The sequence below is a fragment of the Erythrolamprus reginae genome, chromosome 1 (assembly GCF_031021105.1).
Source record: "Erythrolamprus reginae isolate rEryReg1 chromosome 1, rEryReg1.hap1, whole genome shotgun sequence".
Taxonomy (NCBI): Eukaryota; Metazoa; Chordata; class Lepidosauria; order Squamata; family Dipsadidae; genus Erythrolamprus; species Erythrolamprus reginae.
The window spans coordinates 241810952-241834497 of NC_091950.1; the positions used below are offsets into that span (position 1 = coordinate 241810952).

The 23546-nt window shown below is 43.3% G+C and overlaps 1 protein-coding gene across 6 annotated transcripts in view; it reads left to right on the forward strand.

The window, feature by feature from the left end:
• Window positions 1–23546, forward strand: part of PAK5 (p21 (RAC1) activated kinase 5) — a 182275-nt gene that overhangs the window by 121906 nt on the left and 36823 nt on the right. For all 6 annotated transcript variants that reach the window (XM_070732655.1, XM_070732660.1, XM_070732658.1 and 3 more), the window contains one exon: window positions 22488–23273. In XM_070732655.1, coding sequence (XP_070588756.1) covers window positions 22488–23273 — 786 coding nt within the window. The remainder of the gene's footprint in view (window positions 1–22487; window positions 23274–23546) is intronic.

A 23546-nucleotide genomic window follows, 5' to 3' on the forward strand; every position in this document is an offset into this window, starting at 1 on the left:
GTTCTGGAGACCTCACCTACAAAAAGATATTGACAAAATTGAACGGGTCCAAAGACGGGCTACAAGAATGGTGGAAGGTCTTAAGTATAAAACGTATCAGGAAAGACTTAATGAACTCAATCTGTATAGTCTGGAGGACAGAAGGAAAAGGGGGGACATGATCGAAACATTTAAATATATTAAAGGGTTAAATAAGGTCCAGGAGGGAAGTGTTTTTAATAGGAAAGTGAACACAAGAACAAGGGGACACAATCTGAGGTTAGTTGGGGGAAAGATCAAAAGCAACATGAGAAAATATTATTTTACTGAAAGAGTAGTAGATCCTTGGAACAAACTTCCAGCAGACGTGGTAGATAAATCCACAGTAACTGAATTTAAACATGCCTGGGATAAACATATATCCATCCTAAGATAAAATACAGAAAATAGTATAAGGGCAGACTAGATGGACCATGGGGTCTTTTTCTGCCGTCAGACTTCTATGTTTCTATGTTTCTATGTTTCTATGTGCATGCACACTGGGTGGCTGATCTTCCAGTTTCTGGCATGCACTTATGTGCCCCCATTTCAGCACTTAGTGCCGAAAAGTTTTCTATGTTCTATATTCTATATCAATTCGCCAACTCTGGTATAGAATATGAAGGATGTGCGTGTGCTTTTTTGAATGTATAGTGTATACTGAACATGGTATTTAATTTTGTTGTACAAAGTGCAAAGATAATAAAGCAAATACAAATGCAATACAATACAGATTGCCTCCTTTTACAGTAGTATTAGTCTTTCTTCCAGGGATGAACAATATAGAAGTTAGGATACCAAGATGTATGGCGGAGAGGGGCGGCATACAAATCCAATGAATGAATGAATGAATGAATGAATGAATGAATGAATGAATGAATGAATGAATGAATGAATGAATATTAATATTATTAGACGAGACAAGAGACCCATGCCCTAGGTCCCATCTGTTGAGTAAATGCCATATGGAGAGGACCAGGGGGAAAAAACAAAACTTTTTTTTCATAGCAATTGCCCTACAGAACATCATTCCTCCCAGAAACCAGATTGGCCCAAAACCTTCTGGTCTTTCATAATATCTAAAATAGGCGAGTTTGTCATTGGACTTGGGTTCTGAATGTATGGTACAGTGGCTATGCTGATTACTGTTGTTGGTTTTTCTAACATGGTTAACCGTTGTATTCTATTGTTAAGAGACAGGGTATCTTTATATTTTTTTATTATTATAAGCTTACCCGAGTCATGTATTTGAGATGGGCACCTATATAAATCAAATAAACAGGATTGCAGCAGTGCACAGGAGATGGAACGTATGCTTATGTACATGCGCATGTTGGATATCAACAAAAGAGGCTTAGCAGCAACTTTCCCTGTGCCCTTTTGGCTGACTCAGCCCAATGCATGCTACTGATTATGGGGATAAAATTGAGGGGACTCCCTTATGGGCTATTGTGAGTTTTCAGTCAGTGAAAAGGTGAGATACAGAACCATAAAGGGAAAAAAAATGTTCACATTGTGTAATTATTTTCTTGTCTTTTTAAAAAAAGAAATAAATAATCCTAGCATTTTCACCTAATTTCCCTTGTGCTACCTTTTGTACTGCACCATAACACTTTTTTTACCATAGGCAAAAACCTCACAAATTACATAGAACAAGTTGCAAAAATGGATATGTTACACTGCACTGGTTAACACAGAGTGTTCAGAGTGTGAAATAGTGTTATCGCTTCTGCGAACAATTTCTATGGCCCTTAACATGTAAGCCCAAAAATTTCTAATTACCATAGCAAAAGAAGTCACCCTGGGAAAAGTGAAGAAAAGCACCATTTGCTCCCCTTTTCAATCTAAATGAGAAGACTCAGTAGTTGATGTTTTTTTTTACTGATCCTTCCATGTTCTTCTAGGAAAGGGGTGTTACACTGGTGGCCCGCAAGCCAGATGAGTCACACACAGGTCACGACCAGCTCCATGAAGGAAAAAAACATTGTGATATATCATGTGATGGCAACGTGACGCTGCAAATTTGACACACATGTTCTAGAACAGTGATGGCGAACCTATGGCACGGGTGCCACAGGTGGCACATGGAGCCATATCTGCTGGCACGCAAACCGTTGCCCTAGCTCAGCTTCAGTGTTCATGTGTGTGCCAGCCATCTGATTTTTGGCTTGCACAGAGGCTCTGGGAGGATGTTTTTGGCTTCCAGAGAGCCCCCGGAGGATGGAGGAGGGTGTTTTTACCCTCCTCCAGTTCCAGGGAAGAGTTTGGAGCCTCGGGAGAACAAAACACAAGCCTACTGGGGCCACCAGAAGTTGGGAAACAAGACATTTCCAGCCTCCAGAGGACCTCCAGGGAGTGGGGGAAGCTGTTTTCGCCCTCCCGAGGCATTTAATATAGCATTGCTTCCAGCTGTACGGATTCAGCTCCAGTGATCTTAGAAGCCGATGTCTTAGAAGAACTTGAATGATTAAAGATAAATAAGGCAATGGATCCAGATGGCATCCACCCCACAGTTCTTAAAGAACTCATATCTGTCATTGCTACCCCCCTGACTGATTTGTTTAATTAACCAATCCCTGTTAACAGGAGATGTTCCTGAGGATTGGAGAATGGCCAGTGTTGTGTCTATCCACAAGAAGGGCAGTAGAGAAGAAGCTGGTAACTACAGGCCAGTTAGCTTGACATCAGTTGTAGTTAAAATGATAGAGACTCTACTCAAAAAGAGGATAAATCAGCACCTAAAAAACAATAACTTATTGGACCCAAATCAGCATGGCTTTACTGAAGGCAAATCATGTCAGACTAATCTCATTGATTTCTTTGACTATGTCACAAAGGTGTTGGATGAAGGTGGTGCCGTGGATATTGCCTATCTGGACTTCAGCAAAGCCTTTGATATGGTTCCATATAAAGAGCTGATAGATAAATTAGTGAAGATTGGACTTAATCCCTGGATAGTTCAGTGGATTTGCAGCTGGCTGAAGCATAGACATCAGAGAATTGTTGTTAATGGCGAGTATTCTGAGCAGAGACTGGTTACAAGCGGTGTGCCACAAGGGTCTGTTCTGGGTCCTATTCTTTTTAATATGTTTGTGAGTGACATAGGGGAAGGTTTGGTAGGGAAGGTTTGCCTATTTGCCGATGACTCTAAAGTGTGCAATAGGGTTGATATTCCTGGAGGCATCCATAATATAATAAATGATTTAGCTTTACTAGATAAATTGTCAAAGCAATGAAAACTGAAGTTTAATGTTTCCAAATGTAAAATAATGCACTAGGGGGAAAGGAATCCTCAATCTGAGTATTGCATTGGCAGTTCTGTGTTAGCAAAAACTTCAGAAGAGAAGGATTCAGGGGTAGTGATTTCTGACAGTCCCAAAATGGGTGAACAGTGTGGTCGGGCAGTAGGAAAAGCAAGTAGGATAACAAGCAGGAAGAGGGAGATTGTGATCCCGCTGTATAGAGCGCTGGTGAGACCACATTTGGAATAATACTGTGTTCAGTTCTGGAGACCTCACCGACAAAAAGATATTGATAAAATTGAACGGGTCCAAAGACAGGCTACAAAAATGGTGGAAGGTCTTAAGCATAAAACCTATCAGGAAAGACTTAATGAATTCAATTTGTATAGTCTGGAGGACAGAAGGGAAAGGGGGACGTGATCGAAACATTTAAATATGTTAAAGGGTTAAATAAGGTTCAGGAGGGAAGTGTTTTTAATAGGAAAGTGGACACAAGAACAAGGGTACACAATCTGAAGTTAGTTGGGGGAAAGATCAGAAGCAACATGAGAAAGTATTATTTTACTGAAAGAGTAGTTGATCCTTGGAACAGACGTGGTTGGTAAATCCACAGTAACTGAAATTAAACATGCCTGGGATAAACATATATCCATCCTAAGATAAAATACAGAAAATAGTATAAGGGCAGACTAGATGGACCATGAGGTCTTTTTCTGCTGTCAATCTTCTATGTTTCTATGTTTAATTATGGGTGTGGGCACTTACGCATGCGTGAGAGTGCGCACACACACTGTTTTGGCACCTGAGGAAAAAAAGGTTCGCCATCACTTTTCTAGAAGGTTATCAATCCTTTGGGACAAATTTTCAGAACTTGTAGGAGACCGTCAAAATGGTTCCTCTTCTGTTAGTTAAGTCTAACTTTTCTGGATTTAAAAGTGTTCTTTTTTACAGAATAAAAACTTTGAATGTAATGCCCTGGTTCCCAGCATGGGGCGCACACCACCCAGGGGGGCAATTAGATTTTGGAGGGGGGCAATTGGAACCTTGTTTAAACCAAGTTAATGGCCTTTTAGGTTTCCTCCATGTGAGTAAGAGTTCACTTTTTGAATAGTAAGAATTATATGTCATGGGGGGGGGGGGGAATCAGGGTTTTAAAGATGCTTAGGTGGGGCATGGCCAAAAAAAGATTGGGAACCACTGTGCAACCTAAAGAAAAGGTACACAGATTGAATATATAGAGAAAATAAATGATTACAATTCAGCTAATTGACTTCCTCCCAGTAGTTTATCCTTTCTCTCCCTGGTGTTGTGGTTAGCTCTGGCCCAGCTCCTGCCCCAAGGACTGTGGATGTGGGGGAGACATCCACATGCTGCAGGCCTGTTTTGCTCCCGGTGGAATCTGCTGATGAAGGCTCCTCTGACCAAGAAGATATGAGTGACAGGGAGGAGGAGAGTCGGGCAGACAGCTCAGAAGGAGATCAATTATCTAGCTCCTCCTTGGATTCAAAACAAGAGTTAATGATGCAGCCACGCATGCGGAGAGCGATGCATAGGCAGCAACAACTGAGAGATTATTATCAAAGAAAATGAGGCCACCTGTGGTTGGGTGGGGCTGTGGTAATTAGTGAGGCTGCTATAAATAGCAGCCTGTGGGTTTGGCCATTGTGGAGGATTATTTGATCGTGTGTTTCGTGACTGCTTTACTGACTTTGACCTTTTGTGTGCTGATTTTTCCCCGCTTTGAAACTAAACCAGAGCAAAGTGTGTTTGACTTTGTGAAAGAAGAAGGACTGTGAATTGCCTCACAGCTGCAAGCTAAGTATCACAGAACTGATAAGAGACTTGTACAAATTACCAGTTTGTTTGGAGATGAGTGCTCTTTGCTATACCAAAAGAGGGCTTAGGTTAAGTGAATTTTCATTATAAAGAACATTGTTTTGAATTTTCAAACTTGTGTGTGTCTGAAATTTGAACCTGTGAATTTTTGGGAGGAGTCTACCAGAGAGCCCGACAGAACACCTGGCGAAACCAGTTTTATCAAACATCCATTTTGGCTCCACAGTTGGGAAGTGCTTCTTGTTTAACGAGTCAGTTTTAAGGATGCTGTAACTTTGATTTGAATTTTCTGACTGTTTATTTGACTCTTCTTTGGGTAGAAGCACAGGTTTAGCTTAAGAAGAGAAACCAGGACCAGGCAGTGTCAGAATTAGATTTTTTTTTAAAAAGGCATATATTACATAGGGTAATCTCATCTATATGTTTTATTATACTGAGGATTGCTGTCAGCATAAGCCTCTGGAACTGACATTTGGGGATTTACTTAGAATCTGAAGGAGGGCTCCAGAGCAACCAAACTGCAAGATTTCCAAAATGTACTGAATTACAAAATTGTCTTAGGAAGAGTTCACCGCTGACTCAATCTAGGATTATATAACTTCATCACTGTGTTCATTGCACCTCCTCCATTGTCTGCGGTAAAACATTTATACTTTCAGTATAAAAAGATAGCTTTGGTCAAATAGGCATATTCGAAGCTGGAAGGCAAGTGTAACGAACTGAAAAGGGTCTGTTTCCCCCCTCTCTTCTTGGCCTACACGTCACCCCTACAGCTGAGAAGCTATTTGGAGAGGAGAGGGGGAAATAACCTCACAAATCCTAAAAAGATTTTAAAAAACCCAAGGGATTACATTCAAAGCAAGTGGAACAGAGGCACTGCAGAATCCACAGCTTTCATGGAAATGACAACAACAGTGTTAGGCCATTGTAAGGCAAATGCTTTTGTACGGAATATGCATATGATACCATAACATATACAAAAAAGACAGAGCTTAGAGCAAAATCTGGCAGAGATACTCATGGCAGGATACTTAACACCCTACACACACACATACACACACACTCCAACACCACTGCGGGGGGGGGGGGGAGACATATTGTCTTCAAGACCGCCTTCTACCACATACGTCCCAGTGACCAGTGAGATCCCACAGCGTTGGCCGTCTTTGAGTCCCGTCAGCTAAACAGTGGCAGGTCCTCAGAGGAGAGCCTTCTCTGTGATTGCCCCGATTCTTTGGAATCAGCTACCTCCTGAGATCCACACTGTCCCCACCATATTGGCATTCCAGAAAGCTGGAAAGACCATTGACTTTGGGGGAGGGGTATTAAAGAGGTCGGCCCATGATTGTATGGATGGCTATAAGGATTTTAAAATGCTTTTATATTGATTCATGTTTATTATTGTTGCGAGCCGCCCGGAGTCCTTGGGGATTTTGGTGGCATAGAAATGTCAACAAACAAACAAATATTAACAGAGCACTTTTAAAAATACAATATTTCATCTCTCAATACTTTTTTAATGATTACTTTTTTTAATTGGTGTTTCCGAAAGTCTGTGTCATAGAAACCAATTATCCGTCTGTCTGTCGTCTTTCATTTTGAAGCCATGACTATATACTTCCTGCCTAAGATTGAAGTTGTCCATTCCTTTCAGTAAGCTGTACAGATTTAGCATTCCTGCTTCTTCTTGCTTGCAATTAATTAGTGGGGCCAGTTGTAAGTCTATGGAGATTCTCAATCATTTGAGACATCTAATTGCAATTTGTGCCCATCAATAACATGGACATTGAATAAAATCGAACAAAAAGATGGATTAAGAACAATGATTTTCATCTGCGGAATAATAATGTGTAGGTCTGCAATATGTTTTTTTTATTAACATAGAACACCTTGTTAGCACACTTTCTATATTAACAGACAGTGGAGTGTGTGTATATGGAGAGAAAGGGGGGGGGAGGGGGAGAGAGAGGGGGAGAGAGAATTGTCCTAACAATGCAAATTCCAGGTAGAGTTATAAATGAAGAGGCAGTATACATCATAATCTCTGGAATGTTTAAAATGTACAGTATTTAAAACTACTGAAAAACTACTAAGCTTTCATCAGTCCTCTACTGACTTCATCAGAGTGTCAGTAGGGGATTTTTCTCAATAATGGCTACTGCCTCTTCGTGTGTGTGTGTGTGTGTGTGTGTGTGTGTGTGTGTACTGCTCAAAAAAATAAAAATAAAGGGAACACTCAAATAACACACCCTAGATCTGAATGAATGAAATATTCTCATTGAATACTTTGTTCTGTACAAAGTTGAATGTGCACAACAGCATGTGAAATTGATTATCACTCAGTGTTGCTTTCTAAGTGGTCAGTTTAATTTCACAGAAGTTTGATTTACTTGGAGTTATATTGTGTTGTTTAAGTTTTCTCCTTTTTTTGAGCAGTGTATAAAATGGCCCTGGGTTGGGCCGAAAGGCAAAAAAGGAGCTGTGATGTTCCTTCAATATACCTGGGTGATTTGATGCAAAAAACCATGTAACCCTTCCCTGGTACAGAGCTGAAGGGATTGGATACTGTAGCCTAGAGGTTAATTCTCTGCTTTACAAGGCCAAGGTGAGGGTATTGCTAGCTGATGAGGCCAAATAAGGCTGAAATAGATCTATCCTAGTCTCCCTTAATTTTCAAATTCAGCAAAAACATGTGACACACACACACACACACACACATACATATACATACACACAGGGATGGGCTACTGCCTGGACGAGGGGAATGCAGTGGGATAGCAAAAATGGAGCTCCACCCCAGAACACCCAATTTGCACTGAAAGATGTTGAATGAAAATACAGGGCACCCTGCATAAGCCACGCCCTTGGTGTGGTAGTAAAAACTTTGGTATCCCTTCACTGTATGTATATGTCAAATGTTTTTGCTGAATTTGAAAATTAAGGGAGACTAGGATAGATCTATTTTGACCTTATTTTGGCCTCATCAGCTAGCCATACCCTCACTGGGACTTGAACCTGCAACCTTGGCCTTGTAAGGTAGAGAATTAACCTCTAGGCTACAGTATCCAATTCCTTCAGCTCTGTACTAGGGAAGGGTGTGTGTGTGTGTGTGTGTGTGTATGTCACATGTTTTTGCTGAATTTGAAAATTAAGGGAGATTAGGATAGATAAATATGTACACACAGTGAGATATATTTAATGTATTAAATATTTTTTCCCTCTCATTGATTTCTCCTCTAAAATCTTTTCATTAAAATCAGACCTACATTACTTGGATGTATGGTTTAATCTTAGCCAGACTGTTAAAATGTGTTTCTCAGCTATTGCTACATAGAATTTAAATAAACATTTGGAAATAGACTCCTGTTTTAAGTGGGGGGAGGGCAATAAAAGCAGAATTATTTGTTTAGCGCCAGGTCTTCCTGGGGCAAAGCAGTTAATTACCTACTTCATTACCGTCTATGGAAATGCAGTAGTTTTAGAGGAGAAGCTGTTTTTCATCTCCTCTTTGTTACATGGTGAGACAGCTGTTCTTACGACAGATCCATTATAGCTTATCATCAGAGGACAGACCAGGAACATCGCACCATGAAATATGCCTCTTGTCACCACCAGCCAGAACAAATGCTGGAACTCCTCAGAAAGGGAAAGATCTGCTTTTGGAGAGAAGTGGACATTAATTCAAATAGATTGGCTTCATTGATTTTAATGTACGAGGAATTGCTATGACACAAAGGCAAGCCATAACTCCCAGAAGTCATGTGCATTTCTCCCTGGTGCCCCTTCTTCGGCGTTAATGTGGGCAGTTAGCATCAAGGAAGGAAGGATTTGAATGATAAAAAGTCATTTCTGGTTTTTCCTTTGTAAATGAACAGACTACTTTCTAAAGTTACTACTTTTGGAAATATGATCATATATATATATTTAGAATCAGTATTCCCAATGAGCCTTCATTGGGAAATAACGCTGATGTTGTCAGGGGATATGGATATGATTATTATTTATTTGCAGTCCCAGATCAATAAAGTGGCTACAGTGAACCATCTGTTTCCAAACATAGTGACATTCTTGCTTATGAGGCCAAAGGGAAGATTGTGCAGACTTGGTTTGTAAGGAGAAACTTCTTAACAGGAAGGACAATTGACCAGTGGAACAGCTTGCTGCCAGAAGTTGTGGGTGCTTCATTGCTGGAGGTTTTTAAGAAGAGACTGGACAGTCACTTCTCTGAAAAGGTACAGGTTTGAGCAAGAGGTTAGACCAGAAGACCTCGAAGGTCCCTTACAACTCTATTCTGATCAATTGAATTATTCAGGAAGCCCTTCATATTTTCTTAGAAGGGGTAGCTGGACATCCTAGTATCCAACCAATCCAATATCCATGCATAGAAATTAGATATTCTATAAAGGTCTCTTGGCAATGTGATATTTTTTTTAAGAAAAGAGTCTTGCAGCCTTAAGACCATGATTAAGCATTATCCTAATGAGAACTTACTAGGCCTTTGCTGTATGAATGGAATATAATGTAGCTTGTGGTACAGTGTCCTTCCATAATAGATAATTTATTTATTTTTAAATAATTTTTATTAGATTGATTTAAAAAATAAAACATAAAAGATAAGTAAATACATACAAAAACAAAACAACAACAACAACAACCCTCTCATCGGGAATGGCATGACCACCCCTTACGATGCCCCCCTCTCCAAGAAGGGCACCCGATTTAATATAAAAAGGCAGAAAAAGTTGTGCTGAGAGAGCAGCGGCTCACCCTCCAGCTCCGCTACGACAACGCGCCGCCCCGGAAGTCTCCTTCATTTTCCCATAATAGATAAATTAATTGCCTGTTAGTACACAGAAGTCCTTACCTTCTATCTCTACCTGTGCTTTAGTAATGCATTTTTAGTAATACCTCAAATACTACAATACTTCTGGTTTTTAGAATGAGGACCGGTTAATCCTTTGAGTATGTTGTGATAATTGCCAGTGCTTTCAGTTTCACTAATTACACATTGACTATTTTTTGATGTTGCAGGAAAGTAGTAACTGGGCTTGGTTACTTTTGGAGGAGAAATATCTTGTAATTTTCATCTGGGTATTATCTCAATTTTTCTCTATGAATAATAAGCTGAACATGACTTGAGTATTTTTGGAAATTGCCAATTACCTGCCAAATTGTCAAAAAGTGGAAGAGAATATTTACTTTGCCCTTACATAGACATCTCTAACAGCTGGCCTGAATGAGTATCAACAAAAGTCCACCTCATCTATCAGAAGGCTTTTACATATTTATTTTGGCTCAGGAGGGAAGCAAAAAAGCCTGGAGCATTAGAAATATGAGGAGGTTTTGTAACACATGAAGAACAATTGTGCCTCAGAGAAAAAACTATGGCTTTGTATGCAGAGCCACTTCATGTCACCAAAGGATGATCTTTGCTCAAACAACCAGAAGGGATCACCTAACTAATTTTTTTTAAAGTGAGTTCTGCCACAGAGGAGAGAGAGAGAAAGAATATTAAAGCTGCACTTGGATTTGAGCCACACATTGGCAGATGTCTCCTGGGTGCTTCAGGGGCTCATTAAATTACGAAGCACTTCATTGTCAATCAGGCTGTTCCACACTGTGGTAAATATGAATGACCCAGAACACAGACCCTTTAAGGGGAGACAAGTATGGAATGTATGGTATTTGTATCACTGGAAGCCTGCTTCCCAGACAAATGGAAGCACGCTTATAACTTTCTCTATTGTTTTAGAATTTACTTACTCAAAATTAATGACATGGATTCCAAAGGACAGATAGTAATTGGGACAAAAGGTGGAGAGTCAAAGAGTTTTGGCTTTGGTTGTGCGGACTTGATTTCATAGTTTGAGCCAAACACTGGAAGATCACCACCAGATAAGACCAAGTTTCCCTCATTAGAATCCTCTTTACTGTAGTTTGTGTTAGGATGTCTAGGTAATAAACCTTCAACAAACTTTAAGTAGAGTTAATGTAGCAATGTGGGTTAGTCAATTAATGAATCAGACTTAGTACAAAATAGAACAATATTATTACAGTGTTCCCTCGCTTTTAACAGGGGATGCGTTCCGAGACCATCCGCGAAAGTCGAATTTCCACGAAGTAGAGATGCGGAAGTAAATACACTATTTTTTGGCTATGAACAGTATCACAAACCTTCCCTTAATACTTTAAACCCCTGAATTGCAATTTTCCATTCCCTTAGCAACCATTTAGATTATTACTCACCATGTTTATTTATTAAAGTTTATTTTTAAAAAAAAATTATTAAAAGCAGACGGAAGTTTGGCGATGACATATGACGTCATCGGGTGGAAAAAAAACCGTGCTAGAGGGGAAAACCCCGCAAAGTATTTTTTAATTAATATTTTTGAAAAACCGTGGCATAGACTTTTCGCGAAGGGAACACTGTACAGTATATACAAATAGGCAAATAAGCAATAGTAGTTACACAGTCCAAATATCATACACATATAATCCTAATAATGGTTTACAAACCAGGTTGACACACACAGCAAAATATGCACACAGCAAATACAAAATATCTCTAGTATAAACTCCCCCAAGAGGAATGGCGTTGGCTCCCTCTTATGGCAACCAGCAAATGTTTCTTAAAGGTACAGTCTTAGACTTACATTGTTAGCTTCTGTATTGCATCATCCAAGATAGTTACATTCAGTATATTAACAGTTTGCTTAACCCAAACTTAGCCAGAGACCAATAGTTCTGGAGAACAAACTGAATAGCCTTAGAACATGGGTGTCAAACTTGCAGCATCATGTTGCCATCACGTGATGTTTCGCAACATTTTTTTCTTCGCGGAGCTGGGATTGGTATGGCCTAGGCGGGATCATCCAGCCTGCAGACCACCAGTTTGACACCCCTGATCATTCATTTGCAGTTGGTTTTATTACAAGCTAATGAACCACATTGCGATGATATAGAGTAGTTATAAATGTGCACCTATATCAGTGAGCATGTGCAAGCGTTCAGGTAATCGGAATTGTGAAATGCTTTCCCTACGATTGCATAAATAGCAACCCAAACTATTTAGGTTTTTTGCTATGCTGTATTCTTTGACAACACCGCTATGTAATGGCTCACTGGGTATGGAAATACCTCAAGCATAATAACTGTGCTATATAATCATGTTAGCCTCCCCCATCCCAGGTTAACCAAACTACAAAATCAGTTCCAGAGGAAGGTTAAAACTATTTTGATTGAGGTGGGTTGCATTAACTTTAATGTGCCAGTCCAATTGTACTGTACCTTTTTAAAATTTTATTTGTTTTGTTCTGTTTTGTCACATACGTAATGGAGATATACAGAGATTCTCCATTGCATCTGGAAGGAGAGTCCAACATGGGTATTACTCCAATCCTATTGGTAGAGACTGAGTTAGATTTACATATTAATCTAGCACCGCCCCCTCTGCTCTTCCCATGAGCCAGTTTAAAAACTCAGTCAATGAGTAGAGACATACTGAGTTGTAGCTTAAAGGTTTACTTAAGGAAAATTGTGAATAAATGTTATTACCGTTTTAATCTTCTGTTCTTTGTTTTTCAGGATGAAGACACAGGAGGATCCAGACGGTTTTTGGGGTCGCTGCCCTCAGCGGGCATCACCTCCAACGATACTCCCCAGGGGTTCTGTATTCCCCCAGTGGGAACACCCCGTAGGGGAGCAGCCAGCCTGGGGGTCCCTGACCTCCGAGGCCATACCGAGGCTGTCAGCCGAAGGTGGGGAGGTCCGCCCTCCCCACTGGGAGGCTAGATGCCGCCCGCAAGACGGGATAGGAGCGCCTCACAGCTGATGAGGCTAGAGGAGCGCCGCGCCGCTGGGAAAGCCGCCGCCGCCGGAAAGCTCCGCGGACATAGGAACAAGCGGAGAGCGCGGCAGAGACAATACAGCCCCCCCGGTGAGGCCAGGAGAAGCCTCAGGGTCGGAGGACCCGGACGGCAGCCCGAGGAGCCGCGGAGGCTGGGCGCCGCCATTTTGGGGGAGCGCTAGTGCGGCGAGAGCGTCTTTGGGCGCGAAATCGGCTGGCGGCCAGGCGGAATTGGCGCGAACGGGCGGGAACGCCCTAGTGCGCAGGCGCAAAGCCCGGGAGACCGAGGGCGCCATTTTTTCGGGTGATCCTGACGAGGTGGGCGAGAAACAAGCTACCGGAGGTCAGACACCAGAGAAGCCTTAAAACCCAACGACTGGCACTTGTGAGTACCATGGAGGAGAACCAGGGGAAGGATCTCCCAAGCTCTCCTGCCCCTTCTAAAGAAAAGGCTAAGGGCAAGCCTAAAGAGAAGGCCAAAGCCCATTCATCTGCCTCATCAAATTCCATCAAAGAGGCTGAGAAGCGCATTAAGGCGCTAGAAAAAAAGCTGGAGGCAGCCTTGCAATCTTCCCCAGCGGGGCTCCCTCTGACCCAGAGGCATCCTGCAGACCCCATCTCACCCCCAACTACCTTCGGGCCTACAGGGGTTGAAGTAGAGGAAGATTGGTCACCAGACCGGCAGTTTCAGCCCTTGCCTCCGAGCATGCCTTCACCCAGCACATCTTGGGCTAGACCAGGGTCGGCGGGCCCTTCAGGAATGAGCTACCAGGGGCCAGCAGCCACCTTCACCCCCACAGCAGCGGGCCTTCGCGCACAGCCTGGGACGTGGCAAAGTTTGCCTCCAGATCTACAGGATCTCATTGTTTCTGCGTACTCACAGAACATGGCCGGGGCTCAGCAATACAGTAGACCCCATCAGCAAGCCACATGTTCTTGGTCGGCACCGCCCCCCTCGGGTTTGGGGTCCTTGTTGGAAGAGCAGGATCAATTTGAGGACAGTGACCCGGAGTTTGGCCTTTCAGAGGATGAGACGGCGCCAGATCAGGCACCCTCAGTTGGTCTGTTTAAACCAGCATTATTCAAGACCTTGCTATGAAAGGCCAAGCAAGTAATGAATCTCCCGGGCGCCGCTAAGACGGCAGAGGCCGCTGAGGCAGGCCAGACCTCGGCCTCGCTGCTTGAGGAACCTCAACCCGAGTCCGACCACTTTCCAGCTTCAGGCATTTTCGTAAAAGGCATCAAAAGGCCTTGGCAGCAACCAGCAGCAGCACAGGGGCCTTCCAACCTCGAGAGGAAATTTTATACCTTTGACGAGGAGGTAGAAAAGCTGCTTGAATTCCCCCCAATCGACCAGCCAGTGGTGACGCTTGTTTCCAGTGCCTTGGTTCCCTCAGAGACTGGGGAAAGCCTCAGACCGGAGGAGAGAAAGGCAGAGACATTGCTGCGTAAGTCACACTTGATGTCCGGCTGGGGATTCAGGGCAGCGGCAGCAGCATCGTTTATCAATCGAGCGTCGCTAATGTGGATCAAGGAGATGCAAGCTCGACTAGGGCCCGAAGACGGGCGTCTCCGCCAGGACTTAAGTAAATTATTGGCGGCGACCGAGTTTTCGGCAGACGCTACTCTTCATGCGGCGAAGTTTTCCACAAGGAGCATGGCAACCTCGCTGTCTTCACGCCGACTTCTGTGGCTGAGAAACTGGCAGGCAGATCTTAAGTCTAAATGGCGCCTAGCCTCTGGGCCCTTCCAGGGCTCCACTCTCTTTGGAGACCTGTTGGAGAAAGTGCTAGTGGAGGACAAGGATAAGAGGAAGGTTCTCCCCAGGGCCAATAGACGACCAGATAGAAGGTTTACCCCTTACTCAAGGCGTCAGTCCTTTCGCTGGGATCCTACCAACACCAACCAAGGCCAGCGTTCCTTCTCCCAGGGTCAGTACAATCAGACCTATAGAAGCGACCGCGGATCCTTTCAGGACAGGCCGAGAGGCTATCATCAGTCCAGGAGACCATTTCGCGGTAACAACCAGAGAGGGTTCAAACGCACGAAGTGACTCGGCCGCGCCCCAACCCTTAGGAGGCAGACTACAGGGTTTTGGCAACGTCTGGCAAACAACTGCCTCCGACCAATGGGCCCTAGCCATGGTCACTCACGGGCTCAAGTTGGAGTTCATCCAACCACCGCCCAGCCGCTTCGTACATTGCCCGCGAATAAAGGACACTATAAAGAAACTGCAGCTGCGCAGGGAGATTACGCACCTGCTCGACATCCGGGCTATAGAGCGGGTTCCGCAGCAGGAGGAGGGCAGGGGATTCTACTCCATGATTTTCATCGTGCCCAAATCCTCAGGAGGTTGCCGGTTGATCCTCAACCTAAAACAACTGAACCTTTTTATAAAGTACCGAAGGTTCAGGATGCACTCGCTGCAGACCATTCTCACTTCCATCCGGAAACAAGACATCTTAACATCCATCGACCTCAAGGAGGCATACCTGCACGTCCCTATCCATCCGGAACATCGCAGGTTTCTCCGATTTTGCACCGAGGGACGACATTACCAATACAGAACAATGCCGTTCGGCCTGTCATCGGCCCCACGGACGTTTACGAAGCTTTTGGACGTATTGACCGCCAGCTTAAGAGCAAGGTCCATAAGACTCATGGCCTACCTGGACGATATTATCATTTTATCCAGGTCCAAAGTGGCGGCAGAGAGAGACCTCAACGAGACTATCCGTACACTGGAACACCATGGCTTCACAGTCAACGTGGAGAAAAGCCAACTGGTACCTACCACCAGGCTCCTACACCTAGGAGCAATTATAGACACTCAGGAGGGCACAGTGTCACTCTCACAGGAGAGACAAGACAACATCAGGCGTTTGATATCCAGTGTTCAGCGGGGACCAGTCCCATTTTCGCTGCTATCAAAGATACTAGGAACCCTGGTATCCGCCATTGGCATAGTGCCTTGGGCCAGGTTCCATATCGGGACACTGCAATGGTTCCTGCTCCCTGCTCAACGGACCAAGGTGAGCCATTGTCACAGGAAGGTCCATTTACCCCAGAAGGTCAGAGACTCATTAAAGTGGTGGATGTCTGCAGCAATCAGCAGAGGATCCCCCTTTCAGACAAAGGATCAGATCATATTGACCACCGATGCCAGTCTTACCGGATGGGGGGCCCACATCGGAGCTCACATGGCTCAGGGCCTGTGGACAGCAGAAGAACTCACTTCAGTCAATATAAACTTTCTAGAATTGAGAGCAGTGTTCCTAGCTCTACAGACATTTGCGCCCTTAGTACATCAACAACATGTGTTGGTGCTTACGGACAATGTGGCGACCAGGGCCCACTTGAATCATCAAGGGGGTACAAGGTCGCAGCGTCTCATGGAAGAAACAGAGGCGCTATTCCGCTGGGCCGAACAACATCTACGGTCCTTAGCAGCGGAACACATTGCGGGAATCAGCAATACACAAGCGGATTGGCTGAGCCGGTCCACGTTGGATCAGTCAGAGTGGAAGCTGGACCCGGTCATTTTCCAACAGGCCGTGACGAGGTTCGGTCTTCCGACAGTAGATCTTTTCGCCAGCTCCCAGAACACCCAGCTTCCGAGGTTCTTCACTCGGTTTCCACAGCCAGGAGCGGAGGAAATCAACGCTCTCCGGACACCCTGGCCGCCAGGACTACTTTACGCATTTCCGCCAACGAATCTTATACCGCGAGTAGTGGAGAAACTACTGCGAGAGAGGGCGGAGGTGTTGTTGGTAGCCCCACACTGGCCTCGACGACCGTGGTTCTCCGACCTGGTGGCACTATCAATGTCACCCCCTTGGAGGATTCCGGACCACTTGATATCACTCAGCCAAGGGGAACTTCAACACCCCGATCCCCAGTGGCTCCAACTGACCGTTTGGCACTTGAACGGGTCAGGTTACGAGGATTAAAGTTACCAGAGAAGGTCATAGACACTATGCAGGCTGCAAGGCGCCCATCTACTTCTCGGATCTATCAGACCACATGGGCGGCCTTTTGCAGTTTCTGCGACAAACAAAACATCAACACTGAACAAGCGTCGGTCATTACAGTTCTGGAGTTCTTACAGACTGGACTTGATCGGGGACTAACACCCAATACTTTGAAACGACATGTGGCGGCTCTCGCGACCATGATACGAGTGGAAGGTGTTCGTTCCTTAGCTTATCACCCTTGGGTGAAGGATTTTCTACGAGGAGCAACAAACCAACACTCTCCACCGATCCGGAGGTTTCCTTCGTGGGATCTTACATTGGTTCTCAGAGCCTTGACCAAGCCACCGTTTGAACCTATGAGATCTATACCATTGAGGACATTGTCAATTAAAACGGCCTTCTTAGTGGCCATTACATCAGCAAGAAGAGTGTCAGAGTTAGCAGCATTATCGGTGCGACCGGACCTTTGTGTCTTTTATCCAGACCGAGTAGTGCTGAGATTAGACCCTTCATTCATTCCGAAGGTCAATTCAGAGTTTCATAGGAAACAAGAATTAATTCTTCCAGACTTTTGCACCCACGGCAGTCACCCATCGGAATTAAGGTGGCATAAGATTGATGTACGCCGTGCGGTCAAGATTTACATCAGACGCACAGAAGCTTTTAGGAAATCGGAAAAGTTGTTTGTTTCCTTTGCTTCAGATAAAGAGGGACTTGGAGTGTCATCAGTGTCCATTAGTCGTTGGATCAGGGAATGTATTGCGGAGGCATACAAGGCCCGTAATCAATCAGTACCAACGGGAGTGACTGCTCACTCAACGAGGAGTGCGGCGACCTCGGCGGCTTGGACTACCCAGGCGTCCATAGATGACATCTGTAGAGCTGCAACGTGGTCGGCACCATCAACGTTCATAAGACACTATAAGTTGGACTCCTTTGCCTCAGCAGAGGCAGCTTTTGGGAGGCGTGTTTTACAAAGGGTTTGCTTATCTCCAACGTCCCTGACAAGACCTTCTCCCTCCCATGGGCCGTAAATCTCTGGTATATCCCATGTTGGACTCTCCTTCCAGATGCAATGGAGAAGAACCGTTGTACCTACCTGAACGGTCTTCTCAGTGCACTGGAAGGAGAGTCCAAACCCACCCAGTTTAGTTTTGGGTACAGGGACGCCGGAGTGGTCAGTTATCAGTTAAGAGTTGTTATAATAAAATTTGGTTATCCTCTTACTATGGTTTCTTTCGTTTTTAAAACTGGCTCATGGGAAGAGCAGAGGGGGCGGTGCTAGATTAATATGTAAATCTAACTCAGTCTCTACCAATAGGATTGGAGTAATACCCATGTTGGACTCTCCTTCCAGTGCACTGAGAAGACCGTTCAGGTAGGTACAACGGTTCTATTACAATACATGATACTAGTAAAAGAGAAACATTAGCACAGGGGACGGAAGGCACTCTGGTGCACTTATGCATGACCCTTACTGAGCTCTTAGGAATCAGGAGAGGTCAACAGGCTAAGGATAAAGTTTTGGGGGTTTGGTGATGATACTACAGAGTCTGGTAGTGAGCTCCATGCATCAACTACTCAGTTACTAAAGTCGTATTTCCTGCAATCGAGTTTAGAGCGGTTTACTTTAAGTTTGTATCTGTTGTGTGCTCGTGTGTTGTTGTGGTTGAAGCTGAAGTAGTTGTTGACAGGAAGAACGCTGTAGTACCTTCTTCCTCTTCTTATAGTTAAGTGAATTAGGAAAGTGTCTGCCTGAACATCTGTCTACATATTGTTTTGATGTTCTGAACTTAACAAAAGTTTCATCCCCTTTTGCTTAAGTGAGTGGTAGGCAAAGTTGGCTCTTCTATGACTTGTGGACTTTGTTAGTATGTCTCGGAGCAGCTAGGCTGCGAGTCCTTCGACATACGCAGAGCAGAGTTTTTGGTAAGAGTATGGATTTGTGATACAGCCAGTAACGACACAGACTTAGTATGCTAAACAAGTATTATTTACATATATACATGTTTATAAGCACAAAGCAGAAATAAACAACAAACCACACATAGCAGCACGAAGCAGAAAAATACTCCCCCCACAAGCAAAGGCAAAGAATGAATGAGCTATCCAGCATCATCCTTAGGAGAGAGTGTTGGCGCCCTCTTATGGCGAACCAGCCAAAGTCCTTAAAGGTATATTGCATCAAACTACAATTGGTAGTTTACATACATGGCAACCCCAAATACTGGTAAGTACCATGTACTAACAGACTTCAACTCTCAGAATTCCTGAGCCAGTCATGCTATGTCAGGAATTCTGGGAGTTGAAGTCCACATGTCATTGAAGAGCCAACTTTGCCTGCTTAGGTAATGGTTTCTGCACATCTCCATCAGGGTCACCTTCTTTACTCTCTGCCATACATGATGTGCATATTTCCCATGCCATTTTCATCGGTGGCTTTGTTTAATCAGAAGCACATACATTCTGTTAGGAAGGGGCTTCCCCTCCATCGTTTTAAGTATGCTTTGGTGGTTTGTCACAGATTCCATATTTTGAATGCCAGGGATGTTAGGGGAAAGGCATTCAGATTGTGTTGTATGCAGTGCAGCAAATTCTTATTTATTTGAACCAGCATATTTAGGCTTGAATAGTCCGTCCCCCCGTCCCCCCGCAAATGCTGTGTTTCGGTTCTCCAACCAAATGTCATTTTCAATGTAAATTATTGAAAAAGGATAATAATGACTTCACATGGGAGGTGGGCATGAAATACATCTAAAAACTGTTGTGATACAATTTCTATGCTGGCACTTTACATTACGTTATGGTACATTACATTACATTATTTAGAATACAGAATAACAGAGTTGGAAGAGAGCTTGGAGATCTAGTCTAACCCACTTATATTACATTACATTACATTACATTACATTACATTACATTACATTACATTACATTACTGTATTGCACTGTACTGTACTGTGATGTTCGTCCATTGTGTTTGAAGAGGACCTTGACATCTAGCAGGTTTTGGGCGGTCCATGATGTGTCCACAGGTGGCTGGTAAGGCCTCTACAGACACAAAATGTTCTGCTATATGTTGAGCAGACATGTGTGGGCACCATTGTCTCAGCATTTGCAGCTCTGGCTCTGCAGAGTGTTGTACTGTGCTATATGGACTATCCCTGCTCTGCTCTGCTCTATTCTATTCTACTCTATTCTACTCTACTCTGTGCTGCATAGAAAGGACACACATACACACTGAATGAATTGAGAAACTTATCCTATAAAAAAACTACTGGTATGTAGATTAGATTAGATTAGATTTATTGGATTTATATGCCGCCCCTCTCCGCAGACTCGGGGCGGCTCACAACAATGGTATAAACAGTACATAGTAACAAATCTAATATTTAGCAATCTAAATTACAATTTTAGGTTAAAAAGTCCAAAAAAAGAAACCCCAATATATAAAAAACAAGCACACAATCGAATCATACACAAAAACTACATGGGCAAGGGGGAGATGTTTCAATTCCCCTATGCCTGATGGGAGAGGTGGGCTTTAAGGAGTTTACAAAAGGCAATGTATTCCTTTAATCATAGATAAGAAAAATAAAATAAAGAATTTTTCTAAAATAATACACTATATAGTTTGCATTCTGTTGCATGAGATTTTTCTCTGATGGCAAGCTACTCTACGGTGGCCTGAGCCACAGCTAAAGCAGAGGATGCCCAGCTGAGAATACAGTGTCAAATCACCAATTTCATTTTATCATGGCCAAATTAATTCCAAGCGAATCAGAATATGATTAAATCTGGAGTATGGTAAATCCTTAACAATGTCATTCTGTACTCAGTTACTGAGAACTAAGTTACACAGTTCAGCATTGTCTTACTCCTCTACAAGCGTGAGACTTGAGCCTCAGTGACTGACAAGATCTTACATATTTGCAACTGGTTACAAGTCCCATTAATCGCAAAGGGCTCCTTTTTTGAGCAAGCATGCTCAAATGTTTTTAAGATGGGTTGCAAATCAAGCTTGTTATGTAAACAATACGCAGGTCCTGTTTTGTTTTATTATGACTTTTCTGAAGAGTCTGGCTGAACCAACTTCTAATAGGCTCTATGAAACAAGAACTCATATCAGATCTTATTGAGGCTCGATCTGTCTCTGAGTAATATGCCTCTGCTCTTTTATTTCAGATGTATGCTAGTTATTGCATTGCTTTTGTACAGGGACAATTTTCATAAAAGTCTCCTTCCCAGAGACATTTAAGACTTCAGAGTTTCTATAATTATTACACGATGATCATATCTGCTAAATTATCTCTGTATCCTTGTTCCATTGTTATCTACTCCAAAGCTGCATATTAAGTTCATACTTAGTACTGAAACACATCGTAATTCATTTTTGTCACTGGCGTCAACTGGTGCCAAGGGCATTAATAGTCAAGGGCACAAGAGAGAAACTTTTAAAACTAAACAAATAGCCTAAGTGGAGGAAGCAGAAAGTTGATAATTTTATTTGAATTTATTTAGTTGGTTTATGTGTGTATTTGTGTGATTCATCCATTTCTGCAGCCCATTAGAACTCAAAACCAAGTACAGTGATACCTCGTCTTACGAACTCCTCGTCATATGAACTTTTTGAGATACGAACCCGGGGTTTAAGATTTTTTTGCCTCTTCTTCTGAACTATTTTCACCTTACGAACCCGCCGCTGCCGCTGGGATGCCCCGCCTCCGGACTTCCATTGCCAGCCGAAGTGTCCGTTTTCGCGTTGGTGGGATTCTCCTGCAGCATTGCAAAATCCAGAGGTGGGGTTTCCCATGGAGGGGAGCCTCAGGGGAATCCCACTAGCACGAAAACGGGTGCTTTGGCTGGCAAAAGGGGTGAATTTTGGGCTTGCATGCATTAATCGCTTTTCCATTGATTCCTATGGGAAACGTCCCGGAACCAATTAAGTTCGTAAGACAAGGTATCACTGTACAGATATTAATGGGAATATGTGCACATGGAGAGATAGTTTGATGCAATGGTTAAGGTACTTGACTAGAAATTCCCTCTCTCCCTCCCTCCACCTCCCCCCCTCTCTCTCTGTCCCTCTCCCTCTGTCCTTCCCACCTCTATCTCTAACACACCTGTGATAGTGGTACCTTCCATGATCTTTTTATGGAAGAATGAAATACCAGTAATACACCATTTGTTTAGTTATTCCTTTCCACAGAACGACCTACCGAAGTGAATCCTAACCTGTTCTATCAGTAGATTTATTTATTTATTTATTTATTTATTTATTTATTTATTTATCTTTCTTTCTTTCCCTCTCTCTCTCTCAGGAAATAATGTTAAATTCCTAGGTTAATTTCTTATAAGAGTGTTATTGGAGTAGAGAGTTAGCAAGAGTATGCAATGATGCACCTTGGGGGGGGGGGTGACGTTTTGTCCCTAAATTTTTCCGCCCGATAAAAGGATAACTGTCCCTTGTACTCTTTGCAATGTTGCTAAAATGACTCTGCTGAGTAGTTTTTATCACTATGACATTAAATCAAAGGCAGCCTTTAATCAAAAGCTATCTTGTGTTCCCAGACCATCGTTAGAGGAAATAAACCTTGCAAGGATGCTTCAATCAATGGCTTGCTAGAAGAATTTGACAATATCTCCGTGACCCGTTCCAACTCACTTCGGAAGGAGAGTCCTCCCACGCCTCACCTGAGATCCTCCAACCACATAGAAATCCACCAGCAAGAAAATGGCTTTGTCACCTATTCCCAATATTCCAGCGAATCTGATACAGGGACCGATTTCTTTGTTGAAAGGTACAGAGACAGATGCCTTCGTGGGGAGGAAGCAGAGAGATACTCCCAAGGGAGCTGTGCCGCAAAGCAAAATGGACACCTGGCCAAGCTGAAACCCAGTGATATGTATTTCTCTGAAGCCAAGCCTCTGAAGTCTGACATCTCTAGATTCTTACCAGATTATCGCGCTTCCTTGGAAGCAAAAAGTAAACTGAATGAGTATGGTGGCCTGAAGCTGGAATATCAGAGGGCACCTAGTCACTCTTCTCTGGATTATAAAGAGCCTTTACACTATGCTTTCTCTAGAACTTCTCTTCATAGTCAATATTCCAGAGAAGGACTAGAATACAGTGACAGTGAGTGGTCCAAGGATGATTACGACAAAAGACCAAAATCATCCTATGTGACCCAGGCAAGTCCTCAACCAGCCATGAGGCAAAGGTCAAGGTCAGGGTCTGGCCTTCAAGAGCCAATCATGCCCTATGGAGCAAGTGCTTTTAAGTCTAACCAGCAAGGGTATTCCTATAGTTCCTACACCTACCCACGATTGTCGGAAACAACAGCAGGCGTTCCAAAGGTAAATTTGTATAGGTCCACGTTTTCAACCTTACTATAATTTCAGTATTTAAACACTGTGTTTCTCTTTGGTGACCATCTCAGTGTCTCAGCTCTAAAGAGGGTTTGTGTCACAGAAAATTGACATGAGTTAGCATGGAAGTTTTCTCATTTTAAATCCTTGTCATTGTGATATAATGAACTGAATGCAGTATTCCCACTTCCTCTAAATATGGGACAGAAGACAAATCAAATTAATACAGGTACTAAATAGAAATACCTAGTTGTATGATGT